This window comes from Carassius auratus, chromosome 21, assembly GCF_003368295.1.
Source record: "Carassius auratus strain Wakin chromosome 21, ASM336829v1, whole genome shotgun sequence".
Lineage (NCBI taxonomy): Eukaryota > Metazoa > Chordata > Actinopteri > Cypriniformes > Cyprinidae > Carassius > Carassius auratus.
The window spans coordinates 13,693,714-13,705,692 of record NC_039263.1 but is presented as its reverse complement, the minus strand read 5'-3'; the positions used below and the strand labels follow the sequence as shown (position 1 = coordinate 13,705,692).

Below are 11,979 nucleotides of genomic sequence, written 5' to 3'. Positions count from 1 at the left end.
ATGAGCACGTAATCACACTGTTGTTGCATCAAAATGTGAAGTAAATTGGCAGGAGACAACAGAAAAATGTATTTTCTAAAAATAACTTACATAAAATCTCAAAGGAATGATGCTCTCCCATGTCTCTTGCTTTTAACATCTACAAAAACAAAAAACAAACATTATTTTACTCTTAGTAAAAAAACAACAACTGATAACATGAAATTATGAAGTTTACTTGCCTTAAACGATCTTTCCCTCTCTTCAGAAGAAGCTGAGAAAACCACCTCCTCACACAAGCAGACTTCTGTGTCCTTAACTCCAGTTAGTTTGAGTTCTGCAAAGAGGGACATCAATGGTTTCAATAAAATATTAACATATACATACATATATAAAATCACATTGTTTTTGCATCAAAATGTGAAGTTAACAGGCAGGACACAACAGAAACATTAATTTTCTAAAAAAAAAAAAAAAGTAATAATAATTTAACTTACATCAGTCTCAAAAGAAAGAAGTTATCTTGTCTCTGGATTGCAACATCTAAAAAAAACAACAACATTATTTTAGTCTTAGTAAAAATAAAGATAACTTGATGTTATTCTGAAGTTTACTCTCCTTAAACCGTCTGTCCCTCTCTTCAGAAGAACACCTCCTCCTCATCCTCACACAGGTCTGTGACTCCTCACACAAACAGCTTCTGTGTCTTTAACTCTCAGCGCGAGGACAATGAAGACAGGAGCTGGACAAGTCTGAAATATTACATGTAAAACATACTTTTAACAGTTACCACTTCAACAGCCTCAAAATAATTATGCTAGTCTTTACTACACAATGCCGTTTCCTTTAGGAGACAAACACACATTCAGTTTAACCGCGAAAAAAAAGACAAATTCACATGAGCGTAACCGTGACCATAACCGTCTGTTAACGCCTCAAAGAGAACAGATAATGTAAAATCTTATGTAAATATGACAAAATACATTCACAGACGTTATATTAAAAGTAAATCCTCCGTTCAGTAACGTTACATGAGGCAAGACCTCCGTGTCCGAGGCGAAAACCGCGTCCGTTTTTTATATATATATATAACGTTAAGCTCCTTTGTTTCCGCCTTTCATAAAACCTTCCGCCTTTCATACAACCGGGTAAACAATAAAAGATAACTTTACATTTTGAATATTTAACGTTACTTACCATAGTCTTTCACTCGCTTCTATCACGCTGAGAAAATGGCGGCTGCTCGCACTGGAGACGTACGATTTTGACGTGACGTGCGTGCTCTCCTTCACGTCCGCGTCCTCAACCCAGACCGCTGGGTTAAAAAAAAGAGTTATTTTCAACCCAAACTTGGGTTAAAACATCCCAAAGTCCTATCCAACGGCCTCAACCCAGCAGTTGGGTTGAAAAAACAACCCAGCGTTTTTTAGAGTGTATAGTGAGCCCCTTTATTAAAATACCTGGAGGTGAGGAATAATACAAAAATTGTCAAATTCACTCAGTATTACTTGATCTAATTCACAAATATCTCTATTACACTCAACTTACAGTTAAGTATAAATTAATTGTACTCAATTATTAAATAAAACAGTCCTGCACATTACAATCAAAGTCTAATGAAGATTTCTTTGCCACCCCAGACTGGTTGCTGGCCCCTTCCTGGCCACCCCTATGAAAACATACTGGCTCCGCCACTGCCTCCATTATTCCTATTCTTTCCGATGATAAAGCACTTAAACATGACTAACTCATAATTATGACTTCAGAAGGCAGCATAAAACAACATTTAAAAAAAATCTTAAAACAAGAAACCTCTCCACAATCTTTGTCTAACTAAAGCAGAGAGCACTTCATGCTTATTATAAAATATTCCTTAGAAGTGGAAAACTCCAAGTCAAGAGGAAGCACTTCATTGCTTGCTTCTACTTTTGGCCTTTCTAAATGTATCTCATTTTCTAGAACCATCAGTCACTACGGCCTAAGAATAATTCCTGCCACAATTCTTGTAAAAATGGACCTTGGAAGTCATGTTCAGCCAAGTATTAGGGTGTATCATCAAAATCTGAATCTTGTATAAACATTTCTTTAATTCCTGTTCATCTCCAGAAAATCAAAGCACTTGCCCCGTGAGCCTTCCAAGTGAATTAGCATAATGAGCCACCAAGGGTAGAGCTACCTGGATTACCTTATCAATTTGCAACCCTGGCTCCAACTGTGAGTCAATTTGAGAAAGCACCCAATTAACTTATATTAAAAAGTCAACATAATTATGTTGATGAGAAGTCCCTTTCATATTGAGGGGGGAGATATATCTGAACCAGACAGGAAGTTTTTCTCTGAATACTTATGAACTGATTACACCTAATAGCAGCGTGCTTCTGATAATCAATTCAAGGCTTCCTTTTTTGTAATTCCTTACCATATTATATATATATATATATATATATATATATATATATATATATATATATATATATATATATATATATATATATACATACATACATATATACACACACACACACACACACAAACACATGTAGTATACACACACATGAGCAGGCACATTATAAATCAAATCAGGGAATTTGTACATTAGGCCTAAACATAATAATATTATTTTTAAGTTATACAGTTCTTTGTTTTTGTCCTTCTGTTGGAGTGTTAAAATGTTTACATTTGTATTTCTGTTGGAGTGCTTTAATAATTCTTTAAATGCATTCTTCTGTTGAAGTGTTTTAATTCAATAAGCTTTAGGTATTTATGAGCACAGGCCGTAGCACGATCCACAAGTAGGTCTATTTTTATGGTTATTATTTTCAACTCTGAAGATTTTCTATTGCAAAAGATTATTTGTACAATGTCCTGCTGTAGGAAACTGTAAGCACAGACTACATAAAAATGTGTGCCCCACTTTAACCGATGCAGTGTCCCAATTTACCTGAAAGTGCCCAAATCAAAAAAAGGGGTGCTTAACATTTTTGAATCTTTATATGTTTAAAACAACATCCAGATTGTAATTGTAATAATATGTCAAAATATTACTGTATTTACTGTATCTTCCATCAAATAAATGCAGTCTTGGTGAGCATAAGAGACTTATAAAAAACACCTCATCGAGAGAGAGCTAGAGAGAGTGAGTGAGAGAGAGAGAGAGAGAGAAAGAGAGAGAGAGAGAGAGAGAGAGAGAGAGACGCTATGTGACGCCGCTAGAGGCACTCTTTTTCTCTAAAGACATTATATTATTACAATTGGTAACCATAGTACAGTTTAAATATTTTTATAGTCTAGTTTGTAGAGCTACAGTGGTATCACAACTGCAGTATATTATTATAATTATTATAAAAGTATGAATATCCAACAATGTATATATGAATAATGACTAATGATATTCATGTTATATGTATGGTAGGCTATTTAATGTAGCCTATGGTTTTATTACTATTAGTAACTGTACGCAGTAGTAACTGCACTATGGCATTCTGCTGAAAAACGATATGGTTACCATGGTACTTTTTGTGTGAAGGGGCAGGAGGGCCTCTTTCTTCTAATCAACAGGGTGTTATTCCAGAAACAAACAAATTTGTCTTTTACATTACGATACAAAAACGCGTCTATTCAATACACCAAGAGACAAGGTTCAGAGCTTTATTAAATGTGTTGACGTTCTTTTTGAATGGGTACCCTATTTGTTCCCGCCCTTTCCCAGCATCTCACGCGCAGCCCCCGTCGCTCTAGGTGAAGCTCAACTCACGCACGAGCTTCAGAATGAAGCAGGTGTCCAACATGGCGAACACGAGCAACGGATCTCTCGCTACTCTCCTCATTTTATTCACCATTTCGGCAGCTATCCATACAGGTAGGAATTGTGCTTTTGGATTAATCCTGCTTGTATGTTAAGGGAGAACTGGAAATGCCAGCGCGACGGACATTCGCCGCGTGAGGAGATTTGTTCACAGTGTGGCGTCTTGATTCAAAGCAATAGTTCAAAGTACCGAGGTGTAACAAAGTTAGATATGTGTAGTGTAAACTGAAACGTTTGAACGAAATGCGGATTTTTCTTATCGGTTCTGTTAACTTTGACGCGATAAAGTCTGCAGATGTTTTCCAGTTGCTTTAGCTGCGGGTCTCTCGTGCGGGAGAAGCGGGATGTTTCTCTCCTTACACAAAACTAACATTGTTTTACCAGCACATTAGTTACGCTAATGGTGTAACCCAGATATACTGGAGAGCTTTTATCACGACATTAGCAGGCTTTTGGAGAGCGGGAAATACACTGACCTTTAGTGAACGCAAAGCATCACCGTTCTGAAATAACAGCTTCTGTTTGGATTGATTAATCTAATGGATTTCGATCTCAGTTGATGCTTCTTTCTGTCAGATTGCTCCTATGTGTGGTCCTCGAATCCCATTTTATTAATTGCAGTCATTTTGAGCAGTTACGAGTTTGCAAGTCATTGAAATGGATATTGTGGAAACAACATAGAGCAGTTACAAATGCATCACGGACAGCGAACACCATGGGGCTGCATGCAGCTCTCATACAGAGTTCCTAAAAGTTTAGGAATAACGTTACGCATTAACGTTTTTGTTTCATATAACAGCGTTTTTGCTTTAAAGAGACAGTTCACTTAAATCCAGAATAGTCGTCATTTACTGTTCCTCATGATGTTTCAAATCTGTCTGTGTTTTGTGGAACACAAAAGGAGAATGAATAGGTCTCAAATTCACTTCTAGTCTATGGAAAAAGATGCAACGAAAGTGAATGGTGACCGAGGCTGTCAGTCCCTAACATATGTGTCCTACGGTAGAAAGAACGTCATACGGATTTTGGGTTTCCGTATGTAACAACATGAGTGTGAATAAATGACAGAAATGCCATTTTGCGATGAACTACATCCCTTTAAGCGAGAGCAGCGCATATGTGTGACCGCTCGCTCTAAACTGGCAGCATCCGTGCTGTTTCTCTGTACTGTTTCTCTCTGGTCTTACTTCTGGATAGGCTTGTTTAAAAACAGCCATTGCTTAAATATTAAACTTTAGCGGCTGTGGTAGCAGTTTTGTTTAAAAAAAAAAAAATACAAACACTTCATGTTTTGAAAAACAAGAATCCCTCATCTCTGCTGTTTTGATGCGTGCACTGCCAAGATTTCCTGTTATTTAACGAACCGACTAACGCTTTATTTATCCGCTCTTATGTTATCTCCACTTTTAATCTTTCTGGACAACAGCAGTCGAAGTGTTCAAACTGAGTCAACAAGTGCAGGTCTTTTCAGTTGGAAACATATTAAATGTCTGGGTCGACGGTCGTGCTGCATCTGCTCGGATGCTGCATGCAAGCATCGCTTCGTTGTTTAGTTTTTGTCGCGTTGCGTCGAGTGTAAAGTGGGGGTTCTACGTTTGCCGCGTTGCGTCGCTCGTTTGCGGTGTAGATGGTGTGTGTGGCTTTATCTTATCCGGACAACGATGCTGGGAAAATAAGGCGTGGAGTCACAGTGAAACAAAGGTTATTTTACTTTTGGAGGAGGCAGAGTCAGTGATTGGAAGCGTATCCTGTCAAAACAAAGGACTCTGCTTGGAAATGCGTTCGTTTTGATGCTCAGTGCCAGCAATAGTGTTCAGAGATACAGCGTGAAAAACCGGTTTTCTTATCTAAGTTTCCAGATTTCCCCTTAAGATAATTTTGCGCAACTATCATTAAATAACTATAGTTATCTTAGCGTCATATCATCATGTCACATTAATATCTATTATTAGATGTATCTTTTCAGTGGAACCAGTATAATGTGATGAGTAATGGAGTTATTTATTTATAAACCACAAACCTTTTGTGGTTTATTATACCCATTACTTGAACAAATGTGTAGGTGTCAGTCAGTTTTTTTTTTAACACAGGGAGATCTAAACCATCAGCAGCATGCATGCATTCATTAAATGGTTAATGCCTGGCTGAATGTATACCAGTTTTATTGTTTTTGCATGAATGTTGCAAAGTGTGACTCTGGACCAAAAAAAAATCACAATTATTATTTATTATTAAAAGGGACAATTATTATTATTATTATTATTATTATTATTATTATTATTATTATTGGACTGAGCTACAAATATATGAATATCTGGAATCTGAGGGTGCAAAAAAAAAAAATATATATAAATAAAATATAAATATTTGGAAAAGTGCCTTTAAAATTGTCCAAATGAAGTTCTTGGCAATGCATATTACTAATGCATTACTAATCAAAAATGAAGTTTTAATATATTTACACTAGTAAATTTACAAAATATCTTCATGGAACATGATCTTTACTTAATATCCCAATGATTTTTGGCATAAATGAAAAATCAATAATTTTATAATATTTAATTTTAATTTAACTTTTTAATTTTATATAATAATTTTAAATAATTTTAATGTATGTCCTGGGTCACAAATGATAACAGTGGAATATTAACCCTTTAAATAAAATTAATTTAAAAACGAATTTTATTCATTAAAAGGGACTGAACTAGATGTTTTAAACTAGAATTCTAAACCACTGCAAGAGAAAACATGCATTAGTCTGATTTTTAGCTTATATTAACTCTTATGTCTTCAGCACATGGCAACTTGCCCCAGTGATTCCTATATACCAGCTATCAACTGCGCTTCCAAGCTTTTGCTCTTACTACTCCCTCTGACTCTAATGCTTAATGTCTCTTCTGTGTCTGTTGTTTTGAGGGTTTAAGCATTGTTTAATTGTGCTCTGTCTGGTGTTTCAACACAATGTCTTTAAATGCAAAGCATTGAAGCTTATGCTTAATAGCCCTTCTTTGACAAAAGCCTCATATTTCAGGGAATCCCTCAGTTTCCATTAGCAGCGATAATGCTTTCAAATCAGATAAACTTTTAGTACACAGCATATAGCATGTGTAATTTGTTTAGGGCCTGCAGCAAATAAGTTTAAATGAAAATAGAGAAAAGGCAAGCAGTAGCTTAACCAGGTTGCTGTTATTAGACATTTCTTCCCCTTTGAAGTGTGTATTATTTGTTTTGCTCCACTTGGCTGTCAGACTAATACCTTACAGAGTGAAAATGAAAATGGCTGGGGGAGAAGCTAATCCACATAAGAATATTTTGAGGATTACGGCTGGAGTCTGCCATGCCCGCCTCACTATTGATTGGCTGCTTTGCTCTGTAAAAATGACAGCGCAAGGAGAGACTAGAGCTCTCTTAATTCTTTCAGTTTGAGCTGTATCTAGAGAGATTACTGGTGTTATTGGTTATGTTTTCCGTTATATATGTCTGTGAGTGGAGGACACAAGGAGATTCATATGGTATCATTGAATTTCAATTAGAAATCATTTGGCTCAATTGCTTTATTGCGTGGCTCACGTATTTGGTGACTGCAATTGAAATACTGTACATGTCATGATTAGAAAAGCGGCAGCAATTGACATTGGGGTTGGTAGTTGGATGTTTTGGATTGTAGGAAATTCCATTAGCAAAGGTCAGGTTATTTGCCTTGGTCTAAACGCCACTATGACACAGACGCAAAGATAGTGGTTGATGAGTCAAGAGAGTCTGAGAGCAATACAAAACTCAACCACTAGATGATCAATGAATTCATTGACTTTAACAAAAGCTCCTATTCATACCCATTGTGAACATGGACTAAAGTATGTGTTTATTTTAGTAAGTAAAGGCAGTTGTGTCTCGATTAAAATTCTGTAATGACATTCCCCTGTTTCAACAGAATAGAAGCCCCGAAGGCAAAATACATGCTGACCAGCATATGAGTTGTTGGAGCATAATTTCTTCTAAATTGCTCTTTGTTTGGATGAAACGTCCAACAAGAACGCTTTATTCTACCGGAGCCAAGCTGGGATGCTTGTTTGCTGAGTAAGAGAATCCCCAAGAATCATTGTCATGCAATCAGTCGTTCCATGTACCACCCAAGAGATGATTATCAAACAAAATGTGCTTTAAAAAGTGGTGCAGGCCTTGAATTGCATTTTAGTAGTTTGCAGACTTCTAGTTAAAGTTTGGTAACACTTTATTTTAAGTTGTGCTTTTTAGTACATACTAATATTATAACAAATTAATTATGCATAATTACATGCAAGTAACCTTAATTTACCTTAATCCCTATTCCTAACAATAAGCAAATATTAAGTACATATAGTTAATAGAGATTACTCAGTACTTAAATGTATAATTACACTGTAACAAGGACACCTTAAAATAAAGTGAAGAGTTCATTTGCAAAAACAGCTTTTTAACAATTTAAAAAAATATGTTTTTTTTTCATTGTCCATTCCATTTAATCTAAATCGAGCTGGAGTTGGGTTATTTTGATTAAGTAAAAAAAAAAAAAAAAAAAAAAAAATACAGATAACTAACACAATAAAACACAATTAAAACATGATAACATAGAAACATGATTTTTGAAAATGAAAAAAACAACAACAAATTGAAACCATTTTTAACGTTCATTGTAACTGTGAGCTTGTTTTGCAGACAGCTGATGAACCGGAGGATCAAATTGTTAAACGCAGCGCCACCGCAGCCTCCCACTTCCCAGACTGTGCTGGAGAGCTGCTGATGATGGAGCAGTTTACCATACCATCATATTGAAGCTCACGCTGAGCAAGTTCTCATTAAATAGAGATTACCAGCAACCATTAGCATTACCATTAAAAACAATTCACCCACTCAGAAGTCTTACGTATAAGGTTAATCACTGCTATTTTCTCAAAATATATCTCCTTCCCATCAAGAGAGAGGCGATATGTATGTTATCATAAAGCAAGGTCCCTTGGAAAGCACAACCATTTATCTTCTGGCTGTATAAATAAGGATTTAGTGCTGTCTGATCATCAACAACCAGTTTTTTCTTTAGCAGTACACAGAAAGATAAAAGAGCACTCTTTGGTTCAGAAATCACTACAAAGTCAAATGCTTAGAGGTTGGTCTGTTCATAGTTCGGAAATCTCAAGACACTGGATTACATATTTGGTCCATACAGCGGGAATTGAACTTGTTGAATCCATTGAAGATGTTAAATGGCTTGGAAGTTGTTGGCTCTTCTTTTTGGATAACAATTTGTTCTTTGATAGTTCTCTTTGTTCACAGCTTGTATTGTTCAGAGCTTTTGTGGCTTAGAGCCGCAGCATGCAGACAAAAAGATAAATGTGCACGCAATCTTTTGGAGTTTCAGTCCATTCATTACAGCCAATGCACAAGCACACGATGGGCCTATTTTTTGCGCTTGTCATTTTATTGTGTTCTGACATTGAATCATTGGGTACATTACAATTTGTATCTCAGTCGCTCCTGTTTCATCTCGTCATTTAAGATTGCCTTGGCTTTATATCAACAATGCGCACGACTGACACTCATCATCCCATCCCCTTCACACTACCTTGGGCTTTATTATAATTATTTTATCAGGTCACATTTGAAGGGCAAATGTGAAAGGGTTTTACATGTTTGTTTTATGATAAAAAGATGTAGCTCTTTGTACTGTCTCCTCTGACCTACTATGTCAAAGGATTCTTTTTTCCTAATAAAACAAAATAGGTCAGGCTGTAATCTCTCAGTGTCAGGTGAAATGCAGTAGGGTGGGCCCGCTGGGTTGATCTGCGATGTTCATCTAACAACACGGCAAGAATTCCTCAGTGCTCTGCAAGTGTAATGTCTTAGGTCAACATCAGATTAAAAATAGTGTTTTTATTTGCTAACTCATTTCAGAAATCGTAGTTTTCATGTCAATATCAAAGGCAGGTTAGAATTACATTTAACTGTTATTATAGATCTGTATTCCCTTGCAATGTTTTAGGAGGATTGATTGTTTGTTTGTGCCAAAAAAACATGTAGCCTAAACCTTAAGTCAAGTCAAGCGGTGAAAACAAAAATACAGTGTCAAACAGTTGGCAGTTCCTTGCTTTGAAACTACAAACTGTTTACTGTCTATATATTTAACAGATTGTACTGCAAAAAATGATTTTCAAGCTAAGATTCTTTCTTGTTTCTAGCCAAAATAATGTTATATCAAACAGAAAAAAAAAACATATTTTGCTTACCGCACTGACAGATTATTTTGCTTGTTTAAAGCAAAAACTCACTTAATTTTGACTTTTTTTTTCTGAAAACAAGACAATAATTTTAACTTGTCTAGAAAATCCTTCTTGATTTAAGAATTTTTAGATATTTTGGCTGGAAACAAGACAAAACAGTCTTAGCTTGAAAAGGTTTTCTCCAGTACAATCTGTTTAATATATAGACAGTAAACGGAAACTATTTACAGTTAGGAGCTTTGTACAAATGAGCTAGACAGATGGGTGTGGGATGTGGCATTAGTCTTAAGTAGATACTATAGTGCATTAAAGATTTACATTGTGCAAATATAAACCACTTATGAAAATGCTGTATAAACAAAATGAAGCAGTTGAAGGTTTTCAGTGTACTGCAAATTGCATGGGAAATAAATTAGGTATGCATACTTATTTCCTATTTATGTATATGTCAGTCTGTAGACATATGAAAAAAAAACATTTGGGTATATCGAAATGTTATTGGGAATACATGGGTATCAAAAAAAAATGGTTACTGTTATGCATCAAAACAGCGATATAAAATAACATTTTCGTCTTTATTATAGAATAGCAGTTGCTGAGCCCCAAATGCCTGTAATCATGTGTTTTTATGCACTCCCTGAACAGATACTCAGTAATCCGGTCACTCAGAGCACAGTGACGGACTCGCAATAGTGTTTGGGAATAATCTGCTTTCAGTCATTTTTGTCATCCACTGATGTGCCCATCAGATTTGTCCATCAGCAAAGACATGTTATTGTGCTTTTTACATATAAAGAAGATATTCCAGGCCTAGGGAGATTTTTTTATTTCAGCATAGAATTCCCAGGATGTCCTTTTAGAGCAGGAATGTACTGTCTATGCAGTATTATAATTATCGCTGAGCTTCTTATTATGAAGTATCTTTATGTGTGCTCTGTGCCTACTTTAGAATCAAGTGTCACCTTTAATGCGTGAATGTCTCTGGCTACAGCTCTGTTTGTTTTGTTTGGTTATTATGAAGGTAGTTATCTAGAAAAGTCCTGTTTGTTTCACTGCAGTGTTTGAGCACTGAATCAGTGCGCGGGACGGACCTGCAAATTGGAATATAGAAGTGTTTTACAAGCTGCGCTTGGTCATTTTGCACTCTGCCAAAGACCGACTATGTTTATCCTCTTCTGTAGTTTGTTATAAAAGTGGTTTGGATGAAATTAAGTTTCTTTTTTCTGTTAAGAGAAAAGAAGATATTTGAAGAATGTTGGAAAACAAAAAGTTAACTGTAGCCTTTGACTTTTATAGTATTTTTTTTCATACTGTAGAAATCAACGGCTACTGTCATTGCAGTTAGCAGCAATCTTCAAAGTATATTCTTTTGTGTTCAGCAGAAGAAAGAAACTCATGCAGGTATGGAACAACTTGAGGGTGAGTAAATGATGACATAATTGTAATTTTTGGGTAAATTATTTTTTTTAACATTTAGACTGCTTAAAAAAACATGTGACACTGAAGACTGGAGTAATGGCTACTAAAAAACAATCTTTCAGGGAAAAGAATTCAGGAAGATTTTATGTTTTAAAATATTACTATAAAAATATTAAAAGCAGACATTTTAAATTGCAATAATATTTTACATTTATTGTCTTCACTGTATTTTTATATACAAAAAAATAAATACAGTCTTGGTGATACATTGAAAAATACATTTAAAAGACATTCTTATCAACCACAAATTTCTAAAGGATCTCTTCACAGCCTAAAATATCTCTCTATTTTGTGCAACTTTAAAGCACTACATTAACTAGACTTTCAAATTAAGTATCATTAATGTTACTTTACATGAATGAAAATTTGTGTAATCATATGTTTTGCTAGGATGTCTAATCCATTAATTTTTGGATCCTTAAATACTTGATGCGATTTAGTTGTAAGTGTGATGAAATAAAA

At 35.3% G+C, this 11,979-nt stretch overlaps 1 protein-coding gene across 5 annotated transcripts in view; it reads left to right on the top strand.

Annotated features, from left to right (window-relative positions):
- The first annotated feature begins 3,685 nt into the window (after positions 1-3,685).
- cadm1a (cell adhesion molecule 1a) overlaps positions 3,686-11,979 on the top strand; it is a 280,121-nt gene continuing 271,827 nt past the window's right edge. For 4 of the 5 annotated variants that reach the window (XM_026196118.1, XM_026196121.1, XM_026196120.1 and 1 more), the window contains exon 1: positions 3,686-3,838. In XM_026196118.1, coding sequence (XP_026051903.1) covers positions 3,748-3,838 — 91 coding nt within the window. In that variant the 5' untranslated portion in view covers positions 3,686-3,747. The remainder of the gene's footprint in view (positions 3,839-11,979) is intronic. The other variant, XM_026196117.1, reaches the window with a different exon arrangement.